Source organism: Lycium ferocissimum, chromosome 10, assembly GCF_029784015.1.
Source record: "Lycium ferocissimum isolate CSIRO_LF1 chromosome 10, AGI_CSIRO_Lferr_CH_V1, whole genome shotgun sequence".
Taxonomy (NCBI): Eukaryota; Viridiplantae; Streptophyta; class Magnoliopsida; order Solanales; family Solanaceae; genus Lycium; species Lycium ferocissimum.
The window spans coordinates 20,601,774-20,624,494 of NC_081351.1; the positions used below are offsets into that span (position 1 = coordinate 20,601,774).

Below are 22,721 nucleotides of genomic sequence, written 5' to 3' on the forward strand. Positions count from 1 at the left end.
GTTTTTTATATTTCTACGAATGTTCAAGACGTTTTGCAATTATATGGTCTTCTTGACAAAGTAATAACTTTTACATTTGATAATGCTTCTTCCATGACTAAGAGTGCTGAACTTATGGCTATAAGAATTTGCCCAATTAACCTTAATATTTTTCATGTCCAATGTGCATGCCATGTTTTTAATTTAGTTGTAAAAAATGGTCTTGATTTATTTGAGGGTTCTCTACAAAAAATACGATATGCTTGTCAATATGTTTTTAGCGCTCATAAGCAAAGTAGAATTAATTTGTTTAAAAAATATTGTGTTGAGCAAAATTTGCGTGTTAGAAAAATTCCAAAAGAAGTTTGTACTAGGTGGAATTCTTTATATGAAATGCTACTTGTTGCTCACCAATATAAAAAACCCCTTCAATATGTTTTTAATGCACATCATTATCATCCCAATGAACAAATACAAGATAGTGATTGGAATGAAATTGAAGGGCTATGTATTTTAAAAAAAAAAAAAATTATCTTGCAACAAAAGCATTTTCTGGTCAATACTATCCTACAATTGCACAAATGTTATTTTATATTTGTGGACTTACAAAAGTATTTGCGAAATATAGAGAATCAAATGAACATGAGGAAGCCGTTGATGAAATTATTCTCAAATTTAAAAAGTATTCTTTCCCTATTCCCGATGTTTATTTGATTGCTTGTATACTTGACCCGTCTTTAAAATTAAGAGGTGCTCAGGGACTTGTTGATAAAATTTATTTGCAGTTAGAAATTCCTCCTAACGAAAATCCAAATGTTGAAGAGTGTAAACGTAGCATAGAATTAAAAGCTAAAATAATGTATAATAATTATAAATCTTTGGAAAGTAGAAGTGGAAATCAACGTCCTTCACAAAAAAATAAGGCTAAATTTGGCAATAGAAAATTTGATAAATCAATGAATATTGCATGGCTTGGTATTGCTTCTACTCAAAATGAAAGTGATCTTGAATCTTATCTTAATCAGAGATTGGAAAGCATCATTGTGGACGACAACGACAATGAAGATATTTTAGGATGGTGGAAGGACTGTGGCAAGTCATTTCCATTACTCTAAAAAATGGTCGAGATATCCTAACTATTCAATCATCATCAGTAGCTTCGGAGGCAGTTTTTAGCGCGGCAAGATTTCAACTCGGAGACCACTGACATTCATTAGTACAAGATAGCTTGGAGATTTCCTTTATTCAGGGATTGGATCAACGCAGAAAGAAGAAATTGTGGGCTACCAAAATTAACCCGTCAAGAAGAAAAAGAATATGAAGAGATAATCAACACTAACAGCGATGATGGCATGGAGCTTATGGACCGTCAAGCAGCAGTGCCAATTCCAGAATTGGATGCAACGGAAGCGATACGACATTCAAAAAAAATGTGCATAGATCCGTACAAGTTTTAGTGTGATAATTTATAATTAACTACTTAGATGCCTAGTTAAAACGTAAAACTTTCCTAGAAGGTGGCTGTGTAGATTAGGTGCTCTTCTTGTATTTGAGACTTTGAATCAAGTTTTATGAAATTTAAAAGATCTATTTTGAGTAAATAAACATAAAGTTCTTACTTGAAATTATTTTTCTTTACATAACTATTAAAAAAAATGCAATTCTTTATAAATTTTATAAAGACTTGAAATTATATTTAATATTACGTAATAAATTAAAATTAATAGCCCTTACAAAAATACATTTAAAGATTTTAAAGCTATAAGTTATAAAAAATAAATAGTTCATAAATGTTATCAATTTAAATGTTAAGTTTGAAGTTTTATATTAAATTTGTGTCTATTTAGTACTTTAAAATTAAATATTTGAATAAATTAAACCCCCACCCCCCCGCCCGGCCTGTCCCGTCCCCCCTTGGAGTGGGACGGGACGGCCCCCCCAAAAAATCCCCTATAATCTCATCCCCCCAAAGTCCCGGTCCCCCTTGATCCACCTTTAAAAAGTCCCCCAGTAAGTCCCCTACCGTCCCTATCCCGTCCCCTTCGCCACCCTTAGTTTATATAGAAACTTTTCAAATTGGGATATATTAAACCACCAACACCCAGTGACAAAAATGCCTGGTGGGTGCTTTGGTTGGGGCGCTGATATTAAATGCCTACCTTGGGGAGATATACGAGGGTTCAATGCATCAGTCATGTCATTTTTTTCTGCTTTGAAGTCAAATGTTTTCCTTCTTTTTCTCCAATACAGGTTCTTCATTCCTTTTCTTATACTTGGATTTATGGATTTTCCTTTTAATTTTGGTTCAACTTAGTGATTCCTCCTCCTCCGTTTATACTTTATTTATCTACTTTACGTTTAGTTTTTTTTAAAAACTTATGTAACTTCTTGTGGCAAAGAAAGAGAAAAAAATCAGTGGTCTCTTATTTTTCTTGAGAAATATTGGTTGGCTAAGAAAATCCTTCTAAGCTAATTAATTTTTTCCTAAGAAATGAAGAGCTTTTTGTAATAATAATATTTATCGCGTTTTCTCATTCACTTTTTTTTTAAAACTGTCTCGTTTAAATAGTTGCGTACTCATACTATGTGATTTATAGTAACTTTATATTAAAAAAGTGAGCACTCACAAACATAAAATCCTTAATACGTCACTCTAGAAAAACTACTTAATGATTCTTAATTATGTAAATAAGGGTAATTTTGAAAGAATAAGATTAATTTCTTGTTGAAATTTTAAAACAACACTTATTTTTAAATAAAATAAAAAGCCTAAAACACCGTTTATTTAGAAACGGAGAGCGCATTGGACATTTTTTTTTTTTTTAAATTGAAGATGGATTTCAAGTTTGGAAAACAAGTTTTCCAAGTACTTTTTTTAATTACAAAGCTTATGTATTTTTTTCAAGTTAAATACATATCCAAACACCTACAACTTCTACTTTTAAATATATTTCTTTTAGAAAATTTTCAAATATTTTGCGGAGACTTTTATTTTTTGTAAACGTTTGTTGGGTTCTGGTCACTGCCTACTCTCTTTGTGAGGAGGCACCCCTTCTTCCGAAATTATTTTGCCGATTTTCTAGAGAGTTATCTCGCACCTATAGTTATTCTACTGACCTATCTATGCCTGTTTCGTATTATTAATTTGTAGAATATTATTATTTCTTATATCCAAACGCCTACTTATTTGGGACTCTATTTTGCTAATGTGCCCTTTATGCTATGCGTTCTTGGGATAATAAATGTTGGTATCCACTGTTTTGCTAGTGAAGACCATGTTCGGTAGTAATTTTTCCTCGTAAAAAGACACTGTACAAAATATTATATAAATTAATTTTAAAATAAAAAAATGATATCGGGAAAGCAAAACGACATTGGAGAAAGGGTTCTTTTTGTTTTCACTATTGGGCCCATAAACCCGCCACGTGCAAAATGGTGATACACGTGTTGTGATATGTCAACACATGTATTTTGGTCTTTTCATGCAACTCCTATTTCTCCTTCCTCAGGCAGGTCAGTTTGTGCCAAGGAGTTTAAGTGCATCTCGATTAATTGTAACTAATTGCTACTCTCTCTCTCTCAATACCAGCACTAACACTTAAATATATTGAAATCCGAGCAGAGTAAAAAGAAAAAAATCGTAAGGCAAGTTATACCTTAAGGTATAGTTTCTATATAGAAATTGTGCCTTAAGGTTTAAATTTACCTTTTGTGCGATATAATATTTGCCTTAGGCATAGTTTAGAACTACAAAAGTTATGTCTTATGAGACCTAACTTAGAATTACATCATAACTAAGTTAGGCCTTATAAGGCTTAATTTTCACTAAATCTTGTCTTGTGAATTTTTTTTTTTACTAAGTCGTGGTTCGAACTCAGAATCTCGGAGTATTTTCGATCACTTTTTTAAGCGAAGGGCCAAGCAAAAATTAAATATCAGCACGTTTGAAGGCCAATCCGGGCAAAAAAATGATATTTTTAAATGCATTCATAATACGGGCTTACTCGACATGTGTATTTTCGTCTTTCTATGCAACTCGTATTGCTCCTTCCTCCGCCAGGCCAGCATCTCGACTAATTTTATCGAGTACTTGCTACCTCTTATCAACACTGAAACCGGCTTACTCAATCCACTAACACTTAAATAGATTGGAAAAAATCACCTAATATTTTTACAATCGTTAATACCGGCATACTCAACACGTGTATTTTCGGATCTTCATGCAACTTCTATTTCTCCGTCCGCCAGTTAATTTCTGGCGCCTATTTAAAGAACTATCATTCCTGGAAACTTGTAACTTCATTATAGAACAAAGTAAAATGCCTTCCTTTAATTTTTGAAGTGAGAGTGAGCTTGTTTTTTCAATAAAACAAAACATGTTCTGTGTTATTTGCTATGTCCACCAAAGGTATGCATTACATACTCTCTTAGAGGAATTGTTTAGTGAACAACATATATCCAGATTCATATTTTTAGTTCTTGCATGCCATACACTTTAACTTAATTACATTGGAAGCTAACTACTATGGCTAACATTATTGTTATGTAGTGGTCCATCTAGGCTCCTCTATGTTGTGTTGTTCGGACTGACTTTTTAAAATTGCAGTCGAGTTGTGTATCGGATCCTTCAAAATTAGTGTATTTCTGACACGGATACAACAATAATCTGGAAAAGAAAAAACTCTGAGCAACATAGCTTGTATTTATATTGTATAACTTGTGAGCACATAAATTTAAGCTCAATCAAATGCATTTAATACAGAGTGTGTTTCTTATTAAATTTGTTGATTCATAATTGAAATATGTTTTATATATCCCATCAATCTATGCACATTTTTTTTAGTGGTGGAGCCAGAAAATTAACTAAGGGTGTTCAAATTTATAAATATAATTTTTTTTGATGAGTGGGTGCCTAAATTTTTTTAAATCAGATTACATAATATTTTATTTTGCCATTTTACTTTGTAATTTGTCCTCAAAGCATTATCCAAACATTAAATTAAAAAGTCTTTTTGAGTTTATGCTAAAAATTTAATAAAGAAAAATCACTCAAGGGAGTCCAATAAAGAAAATCATCACACACGAGTTAAAAGGAAAAGTTGGAAGATAACAAAAGAGAATAAAAAAAGATGACAAAGAACAATGAACCAGTTATCCAACTTCGGCAACGTCCGACGGGTGAAGACGACGAGGTTTTAAATAAATTTCTTGAAGTAATTTTAAAAGCAATTCAAGTGGAATTTTGTTTTTAAATAATGTTTGTAAAATTGTCTGTGCTTTGTATGCTGTGAAAACATCATTAAATTTAGTCGAGATATTTGCAAGCATATGAATATAATAATATATTAATAAAATCACAAATATAAACACTTTAATTAGAATTATAATTTACATTGAACTGTATTTTTCATTATTAGATTATCTTATAAAAGAAAAAATTATTTAAAAAAAAAACAAAATCTCACTTTTATATGTGTTGGGTGGAATTTAATATATGATTATATTAATTTAACAATATGATAGTTAAGCTATTTATGTATTCAAGAAGATCTAGTGAAACATTTTTGTTTCATCTCTTTAATGATATTTTAAGATTTATACTTAGAACGAATTTTAAAGAATAATAAAAGTAAAAGAGGAAAAGATAAATTTGCCTAGTGGAGATCCAATTTGATAGTTTAAAAGTTACAGAAAAGCATGTCTTTAGTGGGAATTGAACTCACGACGGAGCATTCAATTTAAAAGTTAAACAAGTTAAAAGATAAGAAAATGAATACTTCAGAGGGAATTGAACTGGCGAAGTGAGCATCCTTTTGAACACCCTGTACCACTTAACTAAGCCGCTCTGTTGTGCAAAGGGTGTTCATTGAATTATATATCCCTGTAAATAGCAGCATTTGATCTATATATACAATGCAATTTTCCGGCGAAGGATGTTCATCTGACCACCCTTCGTAAGGTGTAGCCCCGACCCTCATTTTGTTTAGTTACCACATTTTTCTAAACTGTTGCTCTTGCTTGTTCCATTTTTTTATTTCGTTCCTTGCATGTAAAAATCACAACTCTTTTCTGGAGTGATACATTGGATCAGATGCGTTGTTCAACTATGTTGCTTGAACTCTTCAAAAGTATCGTCAGGTGTGCGGCGATTTGTTCCAAAGTTTTGCAATTTTAAAGGATCAGGTATGAGTATACAACAATATTTTTGAAAAGTCCGAGCAGTATAACTGGTCGGAGGAGATGATGAAATCATGTCCCCGGCCGCTTCGAACCTTCCTTTTTTCTGATGCACCTTAAATGACAAGTATAGCTAAAGTTTTATTTAGTGGAGCTTTGAAGGTTAGTTATTTAATTATTTAGTTATGTTTCTATTTGCTTTGTTTTTTAGTTACTTGCTTATATGTGCTTTACTTGATTAAAAACTCAGGTGAAGCATCTAAGTTAAGGAATTAAAGTTCGTATTGACATAATTCGCCATTAAAAGAATTAGGTGGTAACTCCTTTAAATAATAAAATCGCGAAATAATTGGTATGTACTTCATTTTAATTCAGTTTAAAATGGGTATAACAACCCTGACAACAAGATGAACCACAGGAACAAAGCCTAGTTATAATTGAGGGAGATAAATGTATAATCTTAGTATCCAATTAATAAAAAGAATATGCATAGAGTTTTCCTTAGTAAAATGGACAATGTATGTAATAGCACATGTTAGTAGTCATTTTCAAAATGCAAAATGCTGCGAACAAGTTTGATCTTTAATTCTCACATGCGTCTTCAGAAAATAATGAATCTAAAAGTAGGAAAACTGAAAAGCACTATATATCTTACTTCTTGGGCATGTCAAATCCTCTCTTCCAAGAGGCGTGGAAGAAAAATGATTCAATTATAGATTGCATTAATTTCGAAAATAGAGGCGAGCTCCTATAAATGTTGAACATAAACATGTTATAAATAACAAAAGAACACCTATATATATATATATAATCCATGCTAGAGAGCAAGTTCATTAAATAGAGGAATGCTTATATATATATTACTAACTTTGGAAAGTAATGAGATGCTCGCCCAATAATATTTACAAAGCATGAAGTATCGTTCCTAGCATGACGTTGCTTAATTTGGTTTGTCTTCAGGATTCCTCATGACAGAGCAAAATACTGAAATCAAATTAAAAATACAAAATAGATAATATAGGTTTTTATCGGACTTTGTTGAAACTTGACACTATTGTCCTATTTCGACATAGTTTCTGCATAGTGATAATGACTATCCAAATCCTTGTATACACACCTAGACTATATATATATATATATAGCTCGGACTCTCAAAAATTGTTGGCGCACCGTGTTGAATTCTTCAAATATGCACTGGAGTATCGGCTGACAAGCGCACAACCGTCAATATTTTTGAAGAGTTCGAACAACATAACACCTAACAATTCAAAATTGGAGATATAAAGTTATGACTGATGTAATATGAAATATGAAATTATACATTCCAAGAACATGGATATATATAAAAACATATACATATGCAAACATACTCATGAATCGTTCACATTGTCTTGTCACATATGTAACTAGATACATATTGACAAGTACAATAACATAGAGTTACAATGTAGAGATTAGGGATAATAATTAATGGTTGTCATGAGAAGTGAATGATCAAACCAAGCTTAAGCAATGTCATGCTAGGAATAATATTTTACGCTTTACGAATCTTTTTGTGTCAGCATCTTAATGCTTTTCAAATATTGTAATTTATACACTTCACTGTAATGAAGGAACTCTCTAACTAGCATGGATTATAATTGACTCTTAATTATTGTTATTCTTTCTAACCTGTTATAAGTTCGAGACTTGACAGGGTCGACTTCCATTTTAAAATTATGCAATCTATAATTTATTTCGTTTTATTTCCACGCTTCCAGGAAATAAATCGCATTCAAATAGTTATTCAATATAGTTAGAATGAGAATCTTTGATCAGGAAATAAAGTATATAAATTTTGTAACCAAGTTGACCGAATTGAGAATAACGAATTACTCTAATTTCATATTCGTTGTTTTTGGAAGATACATGTGAGAATTGAAGATGAAACTAATCCATAGTATTTTGCATTATAAATACCTAAAATATTATACTAGAAACATATTATTCATATTACGAAATGATTTTTTCTCCTAATTGGGTATTTAACATCTTACAACTAATAGTTGGACTAAATTTTGTATAGTATTTCTCCTTATTATTCAACACGACCAGTCATATGAATTGTATATTAATTCAGATCAATAATTTTATCTATATGTAATAGTAGATTCGTTTGGTGTTTGGTAATTTTTTCCTGCATTAGAGTGAAATAGGTTTAATTGGAGAAAAATTGATATTTTAGTAGTAATTCTACAATGCAAAAAGTTGTTGGTAGGTTTAATCTTCAATTCTCACATGCATCTTACGAAAATAATAAATTTGAAATTAAAATAATTCGTTATTTTTAATTGGGGCAATTTGGAAGTACTAGTCACTATATATTGTGTGTCTGAATTGATCAAATTGAAATTAATAAGTTGATTTTAGTTTAAATTTGTTATTCCTCGAAGACGCATGTAAGAATTGAACCGATTCATATTATTTTGCATTTTAACTGTGTCTACTGAAAAATGACATCAGACTACGGGCACCTCTAAACTTTTACATGTTTCAGGATAATGTGTGACACATGATGAGCAAACAAGACTATGACTCTATTTCCCGAATTATATGGTGTGGCACCACTTCTTATTTGTGGTAGCTTGTTATTTTATTTTTCCTTATATTTAGCAGGGGGATTGTCCTGAGTGGTCCTTTTTCTTATTTCATATTTTAGAAGCTCTATAGATGATTGAATTGGGCTGTATTTATAGTTATCCGTATTGTATGTATGTATGTATGTAAGGAACATTTGTTGAAATATGCATTTCTCGATTTATATGAAATGCTGAATGAGCCAAGCTTTATAGATGTTTCATGCATGGTTTTCCAAATGTATATGATTTTTAATGGGCCGTATGATTGATGTATCATATGAGTTTTGGTTCGATCGATATGGATATAGAGTGCCTGGTGTCGATTTCCAGTGAAGTAATTGCACCGTTTGTCCTTGAAATGGACTGGTCTTATATTTTTGTTTTTCAAAATCAAACTTATGCTTAGTTGAGCATAACTTTTTTAAGCAAGGCAAGATAATCAGATATGTTATGATCTATAGCTTATACGCCTCTAGGCATAAGTTCGATTTTAAAGGACAAAAGTTAAAAATCAGCACAAAACAGGGACAAAAGTGCAAATGACCCATTTCGTGGATTTTGATGCATCATGACCAGTACCCGATTAATCCAAATTCGCGTAGCGTAAGGCCCATTAAGAAAAAAGGCTCTGCGTGAAAGAAGCTTTGCATCATATTGTGTTTGATACTGTTGGTGAACTTGGGAAAGCGACAATAATATGTCAAAATAGAGGTCTAAAACTTTAAAGCAATTCAGTTATCTTCACGCGATATTGCTAGAACTTACGTGTCAGCTGGTTCGGACATCATTTTATCAATGTTCTTTATGGGGGTTAAAAATTGCTTAGAATTTGAATCAGAAAGATGGCTCTCTGTTGATGAAACAAGAATTGAAAGGCCTGAAGATGGGTAAATAAATATTATGCATGGGTAACTTAACTTTCATTGAAATGGAATATGCAGCTTAAGCTATATTGCTTCATTACAAATTATCTCCAGTTTCAGGTCATCAAGTTGTGCCAAATATCTTCTGCACATTTTCCATGAGAACTTGGCTTACAAGTCAACTTGAATCGTGGCGATCTTGTTGCTCCTTTAAGTTAAGTAACTTTTTCGTTACAACAAAATAATTAGTGACTTGCTCCTTTAAGTTAAGTAACTTCTTCGTTACAACAGAATAATCAGTGACAAAGGCGGATCTAGGATTTAAGTTTTAGGGGTTCAACATCTTAAATTTTTAGCACTAGATCATTATATTTCTAAAGTTATGGGTTCAGATCTACTATTTATTGTAATTTTAGTAAATTTTTACACATAAATTTATACCCCGCAACGAAGGTTTGGGGTTCAATTGAACCCCAAGTCATAGAGCTCCATCGCCACTGATTAGTGACTTAGGAAAGAAAGGGACCTCTCACTCAATTCAATAACATGTTCTAGGGCATCTTTTCCTAATAATAATAATGTTCGCATTTGACCAGGCTTTTTGGACGTTCCATGATTAAACCAACTAGCGGCACTTTCGAGATGCCACCTTAAAATATCAAAAAAGTTTTTTCAATTCCATCATTTTTTTCAATTCCATTTGACTCGGGGCGTCAGGGAAGCGTAATAAAGTGACCATCCATTTCTGTATCTTAATAGTACACTTTGTTGTATTATCGCATGTATAAATATTAACAACAATCTTGAAATCAATTCTAGTTTTCCTGTAATTGTTTTAGCGAATCTGTTTTCTTCATTATGATTACATATTTCTTTATTTACCTCTTGGGTTAGTGTTGTATAAAGATTTGATAAGGATATTGTTTAAATTCAATCATGCAAGAAAACGTTTTAAATTCACAGAAAATAGAAAATGTACCAATACCTTATTTGTATGAATAAGGATAGAAAAATATGATGAAGCATTAATAGAAGGGAAATTACAGCCAAATACCATTCGGCCATCCAATTTACAAATATTTACTATAGGTAACATATAGTGTATACTAAATACACATATACTATACATAGTTATACATATAATAAATACATACCTATGCACTGCATGTACAATAGAAGTGTATAGATAGTGTATACTTCAGCCATGTTTGGAAACTAGCCGAAGAGAAGCGTATAGGTAGTGTATACTTATTTAAGTTTCCCATAAGAGAAAACAGGAAGAAAACTTAAATTAGCACCATCTGTTCTCAACCATGCCACACTACCAGGCAGATTTATGTATAAGTTCAAACTGTAAAGAGAAGTCCTGGTACTCCAATTGTAGACACACACACACACACACAAAGCTTTAAGATTTGCTCATTTGAATCTTCACACACACAAACAGAAGACACAACCAGGAACCAGAAACATAGTTTAAAACTGGCAGTTCATTACATAAAGGTTACATACTAAAGGGAGGTGGAGGATGCACTTTGTTCCTCTGCTATTTTTCTTATTTTTTTCCTTATTTTCCTCAGCTCCATCAAACATAAACCTCCCTTACTAACAAGAACACAAAGCACTAACTAAATTAAATATAGTCCAAAATACTTACTGAGACCAAACATTACCAAAAGACCCATTCAAAGCAACCAGAGTTCTTTTCTCAGAGTTCAGAGCTTGTTTTTGTACCAGAAAATGCCTTTGCCTTGAGACGCTTCGTCTTTCTCGACATAGAGGCACTCTTTTGCTTCCCTCCACATTGCCTTGACGACCGGGGTTCCATCGAATTGGTAGTAGTCTCCAAGCAATGGCTTGACCGCTTTTGTTGCCTCCATCGCGTTGTAGTGTGGCATGGTTGAGAACAAATGGTGGACCACGTGAGTGTCAGTGATGTGGTGGAAGACCTTGTTTAGAATGCCATAGTCTCTGTCGACGGTTGCCAATGCTCCCCTTAGCCAATCCCACTCGGTTGAATCGTAGTGAGGCAATGACGGGTGAGTGTGTTGCAAATAGGTGATCAAGACAAGGAACCCGTTCACGATCAAGAGGGGTACGCCATAGACACACACTAGCCAAGCGAGACCTTTGATCAAGGCAATACGGTATAGCAAGAAACAAGCTCCAAGAACTCCAGTGTCAGAAAGGAAGATTTGTAGCCTCTCGCGGTCATTGTAGATTGGGCCATAAGGGTCATAGTGACATGCAAATCGATCATAAGGTCTGCCGGATACATTGAAGGCCAAGTACAACGGCCAACCAAGAGTGAGGGTGACGGTAAGTGAGATAACCCTGCCCAGTGGATTGTTCAAGTACTTGGAATACCATCCGAGTTGGGATTTAGGCTTAGGCACGAAAACCTCATCACGATCGAGGGACCCGGTGTTGGAGTGGTGGCGACGATGACTATATTTCCAAGAGAAGTACGGCACCATCAGAGCGGAATGAAGGATAAGCCCGACAGTGTCGTCAACCCATTGGTAATCACTAAAGGCATGGTGGCCACATTCATGAGCAATAACCCAAATTCCGGTACAAACACAACCCTGGCAGATCCAGTAAATAGGCCATGCAAAGTAGCAAAATGGGGACGGAAGGAGGTGGAAATAAGTGGTGGCGACATAGTACATGATGGAGACGAGTATGAGGTCGTACACGACATACGAGAACGAGTGAACGAGAGACCTCTGAAAGCAGTGAGGTGGGATGGCCTTCTTGATATCACCAACCGAGAAAGGGGGCTTTGAGGTTGGTACCTTTTGAAGAGGATTCTTCTTTTCTTCGGTCTTTCCAGTTGGAGCAGACATACTACGACCACCAGCTCCCATTTTCGCTACGCTGCCTCTTCAATCCCGAACCTGCAAACAAATGAATGCATTAAAGAATAAGTAACTCTTTGCAAGTCTAGCCTAAAACATCACTGACCAAAAGAAGTATGTGGTCCCTTAATCTATCTACCAACAATGAATAAAGTCAGGAACCATATCTTTCATGAAACTATCATTGGCAGGAAAGAAACACAAAATCAACAATTCCATCTACGGACAGAAATATGAGGTCCATATCAGAAGGGTCCACATACAGTACCAAAACAGAAAATTGAGGCCATTAATTGCCTATCATCACTCAAAGTAAAAGCCCCTCGGTCTCACCTCCACTCACCTTTCTATCCTGGATTGGGAGAAAGTGTGAACGAATTGAAATCCTTTGTGAACGAATTGAAATCCTTTCTTATGGAACCAATGTTTCAATTGTACATTAATTACATGTCTATATATACACACACATGTACCTAACTTATGTATGTGCAAAAAGAAAGTTGACATCAATCATTCAATTTGCATTACTTCAACAGGAAGTAGATTGTACCTAGTGCCTAAAGTATATTAGGCTAGTTTCCACATCTAGACAACAGGGCAAGAAGTAGATTCATAAGAGTTCCTAAAAACATTTCTAACATGCATAAACTCAATGGACATCTCACCAAACTTTTAAGGGCCTACAAAACAAAATTTTCATCACATTTATGGACTATGCCAAAAAATAATGCTTTCTCACTGGCTGTAGGCCAATAAATAGTTAATAACATTATTGTCAAACTCAATATCTAAGTAGAATATTAGATAATTCAATTTCCAAGTATTACTCAAATCTATCAACCAGTCAAAACTCAACAACCGGCTTTAGGCGCATACCACATTTGACTATGGAGATAACTTGATTGAGTTTTCATATTCAATATTAGAGTTAACTTATTTTCTGAAATAACCTATAAATGTAACTTCCATTTCTACACGTTACTCTACTCTTTCCAGTTCATTCAAATTCAACACAATGCAACAGTGATGTGATAGCATCTACACAACTAATTAAAGAAAAAAATTAGTCTGGTGCAAATCAACAACGATGAAGGTAATTTAATTAGCTTTATGCTAGGACCACTGGAGCCTCCGCTATTAATTATAAAGTAAACTAGTTTTAATAATACACAGCAAAAGTAATTAAAAATTGTACCACTGGTACTGCATTAAAATTTTATAGGTGTCTTTAACCCAAAAGAACAATCTTACAGGTGTCCACTTGGCCACTTAGGTCACATGTGATTGTTGTATAATTGTACACATGCCTTTACAGATCAGAAGAGAGAGAGAGAGAGAGAGAGAGAGAGAATATATAATATTTTGTGGTGGTAAGTAGAAGTACAGTTATTCAAAGATTTGAAAGAGTACAGAAATAATATTTTTATTCCTTGCCTCTCATTTGTTTTCTTCTCCATGAAATTCCTGGTGTATATAAAATTTTATATTACCTAGAGAATATAAAATTACCAATCACAAATCCTAGCAAAGAGAAAATAGGCTATTTCTTCTTATATGCCTAAGCTTTGTGGGCAGAATTACCCGGTCTGTGTTGGTGCAAGCTGGCATATACTAGGTGGAACGGTCAAGATGCACACAAGTTAATACAGACCTGCAAAAAAGAACTACTTTGCACAATAATGCTAAGTGATTTCTTCCCATAACCTAAGCTTGGTGGGGAAAATTACCCGGTCCGTCATGGTGGAAGGTAATACATACTAGGTGGAATAATCAAGGTTCGCTCAAGCTAATTCGGACCCACCATTATTTTTAACAACTACCTAGCACGACATTTTCTCAGCCATTCAAGCTACAGTACCACTGTAGTAAATCTTGACCATTCGAAGGAGCAGTACTCTAATAATTCCTATGTACTATGTCCCCATCTTGGGTAATAAGGTCAGTGACAGAGAATCTATGGCAATACTTTGGTGGCTGTATTAGGCAAATATGTTACTCCTTCGGTCCCAAAAAGATTGTCTTATTAGTTCATCTCAAAAAGATTAACACGTTTTCAGATTTAAAAATAATTTAACTTTATGAGATGATTTAAAGCCACACAAATATTTAAGGCTTGTTTTGGACGACACATTTCAAAAGTCTTCCTTTATTTGTTAAACTCCGTGCCAAGTCAAACCGAGACAATCTTTTTGGGACGGAGGGAGTAAATAATTTCAATAAAAATGTACATCGGATCTAATCAAAATGATTTTATTTTTCGGATTCTTAGCAATAATAATAATAACAGTTACTACTGTTTATAAGCTAACAGAAAGATCTAAATAACTTCAACTATAAGAAATTTAAAAATATAATTTTTCTTAAACATAAAGATAACTCAGGCACTGTGCAGTATCCACCGATTTCATGTGAAAGAGAATAAAGCTTAAAAGAAAAATACTTTGTGATTCATGTGAATCACTTTTTTTCTTTCTAAGACGGGAAAGAAGATGCTTCAAAATCATGCCAACCACAAAAATGATGTGTACAAATCAAATCCAAATTAAATGATTAAAAAAATAGTAAGTCAATCAAAATATCTATATTTTCAATAATATCTTCCATTATCAAAAAGACTAATAGGAGTATAGTAGCACAAAATTACTGTTGATTTGGTTGGTAGCAGCCACCACAATAGGTTAAAAATTTCATCTTTATACCTCTAATAAAACTTTTCAAATTCTCACATTAAACGTGCTCAAAAATAAGCAGCTACTACAAAAGGTTAGAATTTCATCTTTTTACCCCTACAAATTTTTAAATTCTCACATTAAACATGCTCAAAAATACCCCAAAAAATTGTACTTTCAGCTCTTAATAAAAAACAACTAAACAAAAATTCAGAAAATTACAAATCACCTAAAAAAAAAGGGGATGACACTCTCTCTATTAAGATGGTTCATGCATGCAAAAATTCACACAAAAAGACCATAAATCAAAAGCATTTGATACAAATTTAGAGATTCAACTTTGTTTCTGCAAAAACTAAGAGAACCCCATTACAGATCTGGTCAATAAAACAACAATGCAGCTGATTTTTCCACCAAAATCAATCAAAAAACTCATTCCAAAAAAAAACCCACATCAAATCAAGCTTTATCAGATTAAAAAAAATCACAATACAATGAGATTCTAGGAGGAAAAAAAATCTGATTTTTCCACCATACACAAACCAAAATCAATAAAAAAACTCACACACACCAAAACACACACACACACACACAAAAAAAAAACAAAAAAAAAGAAGGAAAAATCTCTGATTTTCCAGCATAAACACAACAAAACAGGAAAAAAACCTGATTTTCCAGCATAAACACAATAAAACAGGAAAAAACCTGATTTGTCCACCATAAACACAATAAAACAGGGGAAAACCTGATTTTTCCACCATAAACACGATAAAACAGGGAAAAAACCTGATTTTTCCGCCAAAATCAATCAAAAAAACATCCCAATAAAAACCCACAACAAATCAAACACCTTCAAGCCTTATCAAATGAAAAAAAAAATCAAAAGGCAGGTTAATAAATGGATTCTTGGAGCAAAAAAATCTTATTTTTCCACCATAAATACACAAATCAATCAAAAAATCTCTACTCAAGAAAAAAGCACATCAAATCAAGCCTTATCAAATAAAAAAATAAGATGCAGGTAAATAAATAGAGATTCTTGGATCAAAAAATCTGATATTTCCACCATAAACACAATAAAACAGAAAAGTTTCTGATTTCCCCACCATAAACACAATAAAACAGAAAAAAAAAATCTTATTTTTCCTCAATAAAACACACAAAAATCACTTAAAAAAACCCACAAAGAATCAAACCTTATCAAATATTAAAATGCAGGTAAATAAATAGAGATTCTTGAACCAAAAAATAAAAGAAAAATTACCTCGAGATTCCAAAAGAAAAGCAAAAGCACCCCCTCTCTTTCACCTTTCTTTTTTCCTCTCTAAGTGAAAGAGAGAATATTTTAATGAGTCTTTTTGGTTCTGAGTTAATTTAGGATTCACAAATAAAGTGTGTGAGAGTATATATATATATATAGGCGATGGGTGTACTTCTTCCTTTACATGCATGCTTAAACGTAACAAGCTCTAAAGCTATCTACGTGTCATAATCTTATTAGTTGTTCAACACGTCAATGATATCTTGGTCTTTCGTTTTTTAATTTTTTTTTTTGGTTAAATTTTGGAGATCTGTTTTTTTTCGGTTATTTGGTTCTTGTAACCCTTACATATTGAACTATTGCACTTCGAACCACTTGCTTTTGTTTTTACGACGATTTGATTTCTAACCAAACCAAACCCAAAAAGGTTTTGGTTTATTTAATCGGTTTGGTTCGATTTTCGGTTTGGGTCGATTTTTAATCAAATCATGAATACCCTTAACCTACAGATTGAACTATTGCATTTTTTACGACACTTTGACTCCTAATATATTTATGATAGAAAAAGAATTAAGGGATTCGGAGTAGGAAGGTTAAATTATCTAATTTTCAATCTTAATTCTGGCGTCAATTCCTTCATGCGTAGCATCTTGATAGATAGCGTTCGTAGTGGCAGATTCAGTGTGTTAGTTACAAGTATATATAGTTAAACTAGTGAAATTGAGTGAATTTACAAATTATATTTCTTATATGTAAATTTTATAGGAAGGAAGAAATAAAAACTACAAAATGAAATTTTTATATAGGGTTTTTAGAAAGGAAGGAAATAAAACTTTCAGGTACCTCGTGTGATATTTTACTAATTTAAATTACTATTTTTCTTTTCAGTTTGAGGTATAAGTTTAACTTCAACAAACAATCGATTCGAGTTTAGGAATAAAATAAAGTAAACGATAAACATATAGTTGGTTGTTGAAGCAAATAATAGGAATCGTTAATAATAATATAAGATCATCAAATTTTGTTACCTTTAATAGAAGCATTAAGACAATACTTTAAATGATTTACATGAAATAGCACAGTGAGCATTCATAAAGCCGATTCCAAACATTTTACAATTGAAGCACAACAAATTGTTACCGTAAGAAAGAGGCAAAGAGCATAACTTACCTTTAAATTATAAGGTCAAGTTGGGTTACATATGTTCCCATAACAATATTGATGGTCTTTCTACAAAATTCAATTCAATGAACATAATTTTAGTTCATACTTGTTTAGAAGAGGATAAAAGAGAAACTAACAGAGTAAAATTCATAAACAAATAATAAAACGTACTCACCATAATGATTATTTTTTTGTAGTCAAGAGATTTAAGTGCAAAACTTATCAACCAATCACCAAAATCTAAATAAGAAGATGGTTAGTCAAAATCTGGCTTTCTAGCCGTAGGTTTTGGAAGCAATGAAAAGAGATTATAGAACTTATTCAATAATTAAGCAATAAAGAGATGAGGGCTTTCTGACCGTTAATTTTGGAATAAGGTTGAATGCAATTAATTGGCTTACTAGCTATGACTTTCCAGAAGCAAAACCAGTCTCGTTTTTTGTTACGTTTTCCAGTCATTACTCATTTGCGTTAAAAACTGATTAATTGACATTAATGATTTTTATCACAACAATGCCTCATCAGTTCTTACATTGATCTTAAAGATCTGACTTGATTAGTGAAATGTGGGCTTTAGTGCAACATTTATTTTGTGAGGCTTTTTAAAGTCATTTAGTTGTAGATTATGTATAAAAATGGAAGAAAATTCCAAAAAAAGATAAATGCGATGAAAGCGAAAGAAGTCTTGCGTGTCGACATTATGCTGCTGAAACTTTATATTATATATAGATATCCATTACATATTTTTTAAATACTTGATTGTCAACCATTTATTTTTATATATTAAATTGAAGATGTCGTAAAAATCCATAAATTTCAAGATCCCAAATCTCTCGTGAGTGTTCGCTGAGACAGTGAGAAATTTTCTTGCTCAAATATAATTGGTCTAGCAACATGGAGAAAGATGTGGTCATGATCAAATTCATAATCGTTTTTCACCGTACCATACATAGGTAGCAATCATAGTAGTTGGGGGTTTAAAAGAACAAAGTACAAATCACCACTTCAAAACTTAAAGAATAAGGTACCAAATTGAATCAATAAACTTGATCAAAATTGTAGCACCCCTTTAATTTCCGGTCATTCTTTGAAGAAATGAATGTAGTAGGAGAGGTTGAGAAAGAGAGAATTCACTAAATATGGTACGTATATGTGCCTGTCCCACTACTAGAAAACAGTCATATCAGTAGGAAATCTCAAATTTATGATGAAAAGTACGGTGAAACATCTCCAACTAGTGCTTTCCCCATGGATTTCTGATGGAATGACCGTTAGAAAATGACTCATTTCTCCGATCCAGTTATGTAATTAAAAATAATAATTAAAAGTTAATTTCCCTAAGTTAGGGGTACAAAAGAAACAACTTCAATTTTTAATGTCGACAAAGATAGGTGATGTATGACAAAGATAGTACTTTGCATGTGACTAAAGAAAAGACCAAAACTTTGTGAGCAAGTGGCAAAGAAGTGCTTGAGTTCTACCCGAGCGCCTTGTCATTCGTGAAGCACGAAGAAAGAGTGAATATTAGTTAGAATATTTTGTCCACAACAAAGTATCTCCTCTTTGGTTTTGTCTCCTCCACACACAAGTTTAAAGGAAGTGGAGTTTAGTGGTGTCATATTTTATTATATTTAACACTTGTCTACTTAGGCAAGTTGTTTGATTCCTCTGATCTCAATATTTTTTTTTTTTAGTAGATATTTGTTCTTTTCTTATAGTTGAACCTAAAAATAGAAAATGATATGTTGATACTTGATAGAAGGGGACAATAGGAGGTACATATTGGGGAAACATTCACAAATAGCCCCTTCTCAACTTTTATAATTGTAGAATAGTCATTGTTTTGGAATTTTAAAGACCTGAAATTTTACTTGTGGAATTTGAACTCCAAGATATTGGCTATTTTTCAAAGACTAGTCTCTACGAACGTGTTGTTGCACGTTATTCCCTATCAACCATGAGAAAAATGTTAGGTTAAGTTATTTGTAATCAGAATCATTTTCTTATGAGGTAGATAGATATTATTAGTTCATAGCAATAATAATCCTTTAAAATGATTTTTTTGAGTCTGGTGAAGTCTTTTGAGGTACAACTTCTACCACTTGTCATCTATTTTTTGTGCAATTTATTATGTTGCGAATTTTTGTCTGCTTTTGTAATATGGTGCAGTTATTTTAAGGTACAATTTCTACTACTTTTTATCTATGCTTAGTTTGTGACACAATTTTTGGTTTTGCAATTTCTTTTTTTAAACTTTTTTCAACATAATAAAATATATATTCAACCTTTGTTAAAAATAAACAGAAAAAGAAAAAAAACCTTTATTGTTTAGTGTTATTGTGTATAGGTGAGAATTTTATGGTTTTAGAACTTTGAATTCCATTATAAATTTTTAAAAACTATATTATTAGTTGACTTTAAAAAAAAAATTAGTTGTATTAGAAGTCCGTCAAAATTCGAACGTAATACCTGTTAGAAAAATATTATTTTTTAGTATCTCAAAATAATGAGATCGGTCAATTGGTCAATGAATTTTAGTACAAAGATTTATTACTATTTTATTAGCCTTAATGGCAGAATTCATGTCAAATGAATTTGACGTTTTCAAACGCTTTTATTATCTTCAATTTGATCAAATTGTCTTAAAAGTTTTCAAAATGAGTATTTACTCTATGTTATCCGTTGAAGGCATTGAAACAGACAATTGATTCCACATTTCAATTAGCCTTGAATTCTAACCCTTAAATTCAATGGACTTAAATGGCTTTTAGTGGAAGCTTAATTCGTGAAAGCGAGCCATTATCCATTTCGGTTATCATTTGACCTTTGCTTTATGATTAGCTATTAATTTCCTTTGTTTTCATGCATTAATCCTTTTTACCGTTGTAAACATTTTTGAGCTCCCCCAAGTTATTCAACTATATAAATTCTGCCCTTTTCCTTTTGGGAGGAGTAATTAAAAAAAAAAAAATTACATCAACATATCTTCCTCTTCCTATTTTCCTTTTGCTGGGTTTTATAATAATGGTTAATCTTTGTTAGATTACGGCTTTTCTGGTTTTGTCTTAGAAGAGGCTTGTTGAATCTGGGGAATACACCCATGGGTGAAATATCCTTAAGGACGATTCTTAATTGACATGCCTCAAGCTATGAGATTGTCAGGAATTCTATAATGTTCGTGATCAAGTATTTTTAAAGCTTAGAAGGAGTTCTTATAAGTGTTCGTGATGAAGAGAAGTCCCTACAAGTGTTCATGATGAAGAGAAGTCCTTACACGTGTTAGTGATGAAGTATTTTCCGTAAGCTTTCCAACAATACCTCAGAAACAATGTTGTATTTATAATTATACAAGAATTTTTATTGCATATATATTCTAAATATGTTTAATTTAATTATAATATAGAAATTAAAACGTGGAAAATTTACCATTTATAAATACTAATCTGGGTTATCTAGTCTACCTGAATCAGAATAAAATAAGGACCGAATATAATATTAACTTTGAGGTATTTGTAAAATAAAATAAAATAAAATCATATTCATATTATAAAAAGCATTGTAAAAGACAAAGTATAGTATACAGAAAGCTTAATGTCACTGTATACCCATAGCTCTGACGGATGATATTAAAAGTGGTGCTATTTTACTAAATTTACGTTATTTACATTCTCCAACATATCTTTGTCAATATCAAAAAATATATCTTTTAAAATTTGATTAATCTTTTCCAAGAAAACATCAAGTATCATTGTTTCCACACTCGGATTTCCACTTTATAGTTGTATTCTATTGAAGATGTGATTAGTGACCTTTATTCTTTAGCTTTATTCTAGACGTGGTAAACCACAAATTTTGTTCAACATGGAATTATATAGGTCAAATTGTAGTTGATTTGAAACACTTATTAGAAAAGTAGTACAATTCTATCCAACGGAAGTCACATATTTGAAAGAACAAATTAGCTTATAAAGGGTATTAAAGTCGATCAATATTTTAAGATTATTTTGGTCAACCAACATTTATATTCATGCTTTTAAAATAATATAGATAAGCATCAAAAAATGGTCAGTGAGCACTAATTCTACCATTGAACTACATTTTATTAAGGAACTCGACAAAATAACATCGTAAGTTCGCGCACACGATTTATTGTTATTTGCCAGATATTTAGTCCACATTAATTTAATCGTTTCACAAGTAACTCACAAATGCTCTCTGGTACAAACTTATCACTCATTGTGGAATGAAAGGAACATTATTTTGATTTTTTTTTTCCAGGTAAGTAATAAACTTCTTCTCCCCTTTAAATGCCTACACGATTATTGTTATTTGCCACATAGTATTTGGTCCACATTAATGGCATATTTTAAATATTCAATTACTCTAGATGTTGGAAAAGCAAACTTTTGATTTGAAGAAAATTTAATGTTGTAATAAATGAACAGAAGAGTCCCTCTAGTTTACGGTTTCGTTTATCGTCCACGTGTTTTGTTTTCCAATGTCTACCGATCTCAGACTTGTAATTCTTAGGTCTTCAATTGGATAGAGATAGAGATCGAATTAGGTCTTCAATTGGATATTTTTTTCTTTTAACCCCCCCCCCGCCTCCCCCCAGGCCAGGAGCTACTCGAAATTAATTAAAAGTTCAAAATGACTACTACATATTATAGTTTGAGATGCTTAAGTAAGTGTAAAATAGAAACGTAAGAAACTTTTACATGATGGGATTAGGAGTTCAAGAGATTGTAAAATTTCAAACCTAGACATATTTTGACTTTGTGTAACACTTTAAGACGAGTTTTTGTTAGTTACATAGTTGGATCGCCTGTCGATTTGTGTCAAGATGATACAATCCCGATGAGCACACATGAGCCAAATCAAGCATATGTTGTATGGATGGTTGCTTGGTGGTATTGAGCGAAGATATGATGTTGGAACACGATGGTGGCTAGCTATGCAAGAGGGATATTTTCGCAATTTAAGCCATTATCCCTAAAGAAGACTACCAAACAAGGCCCATACTTCATTAAGAGTATTTTTGTAATAGTTAGTCTAGTCTTCTTTAGCCTAATAGTATAAATACTCTACTTAGTTTATTTCATTACTTAGTTTAAGATTGGATGAGTTTT

At 32.4% G+C, this 22,721-nt stretch overlaps 1 protein-coding gene across 1 annotated transcript; it reads right to left on the minus strand.

Moving 5' to 3' along the window:
* Positions 1-11,109: 11,109 nt before the first annotated feature.
* LOC132032764 (delta(12)-acyl-lipid-desaturase-like) lies at positions 11,110-16,588 on the minus strand. The gene is made up of 2 exons (XM_059422471.1): positions 16,432-16,588; positions 11,110-12,537 (listed from the first exon to the last, which is right to left on the minus strand). Exon 2 carries the CDS (start codon positions 12,505-12,507, stop codon positions 11,353-11,355), a length of 1,155 nt encoding a protein of 384 aa, XP_059278454.1. The 5' UTR covers positions 12,508-12,537; positions 16,432-16,588; the 3' UTR covers positions 11,110-11,352.
* Between the last annotated feature and the right edge of the window lie 6,133 nt (positions 16,589-22,721).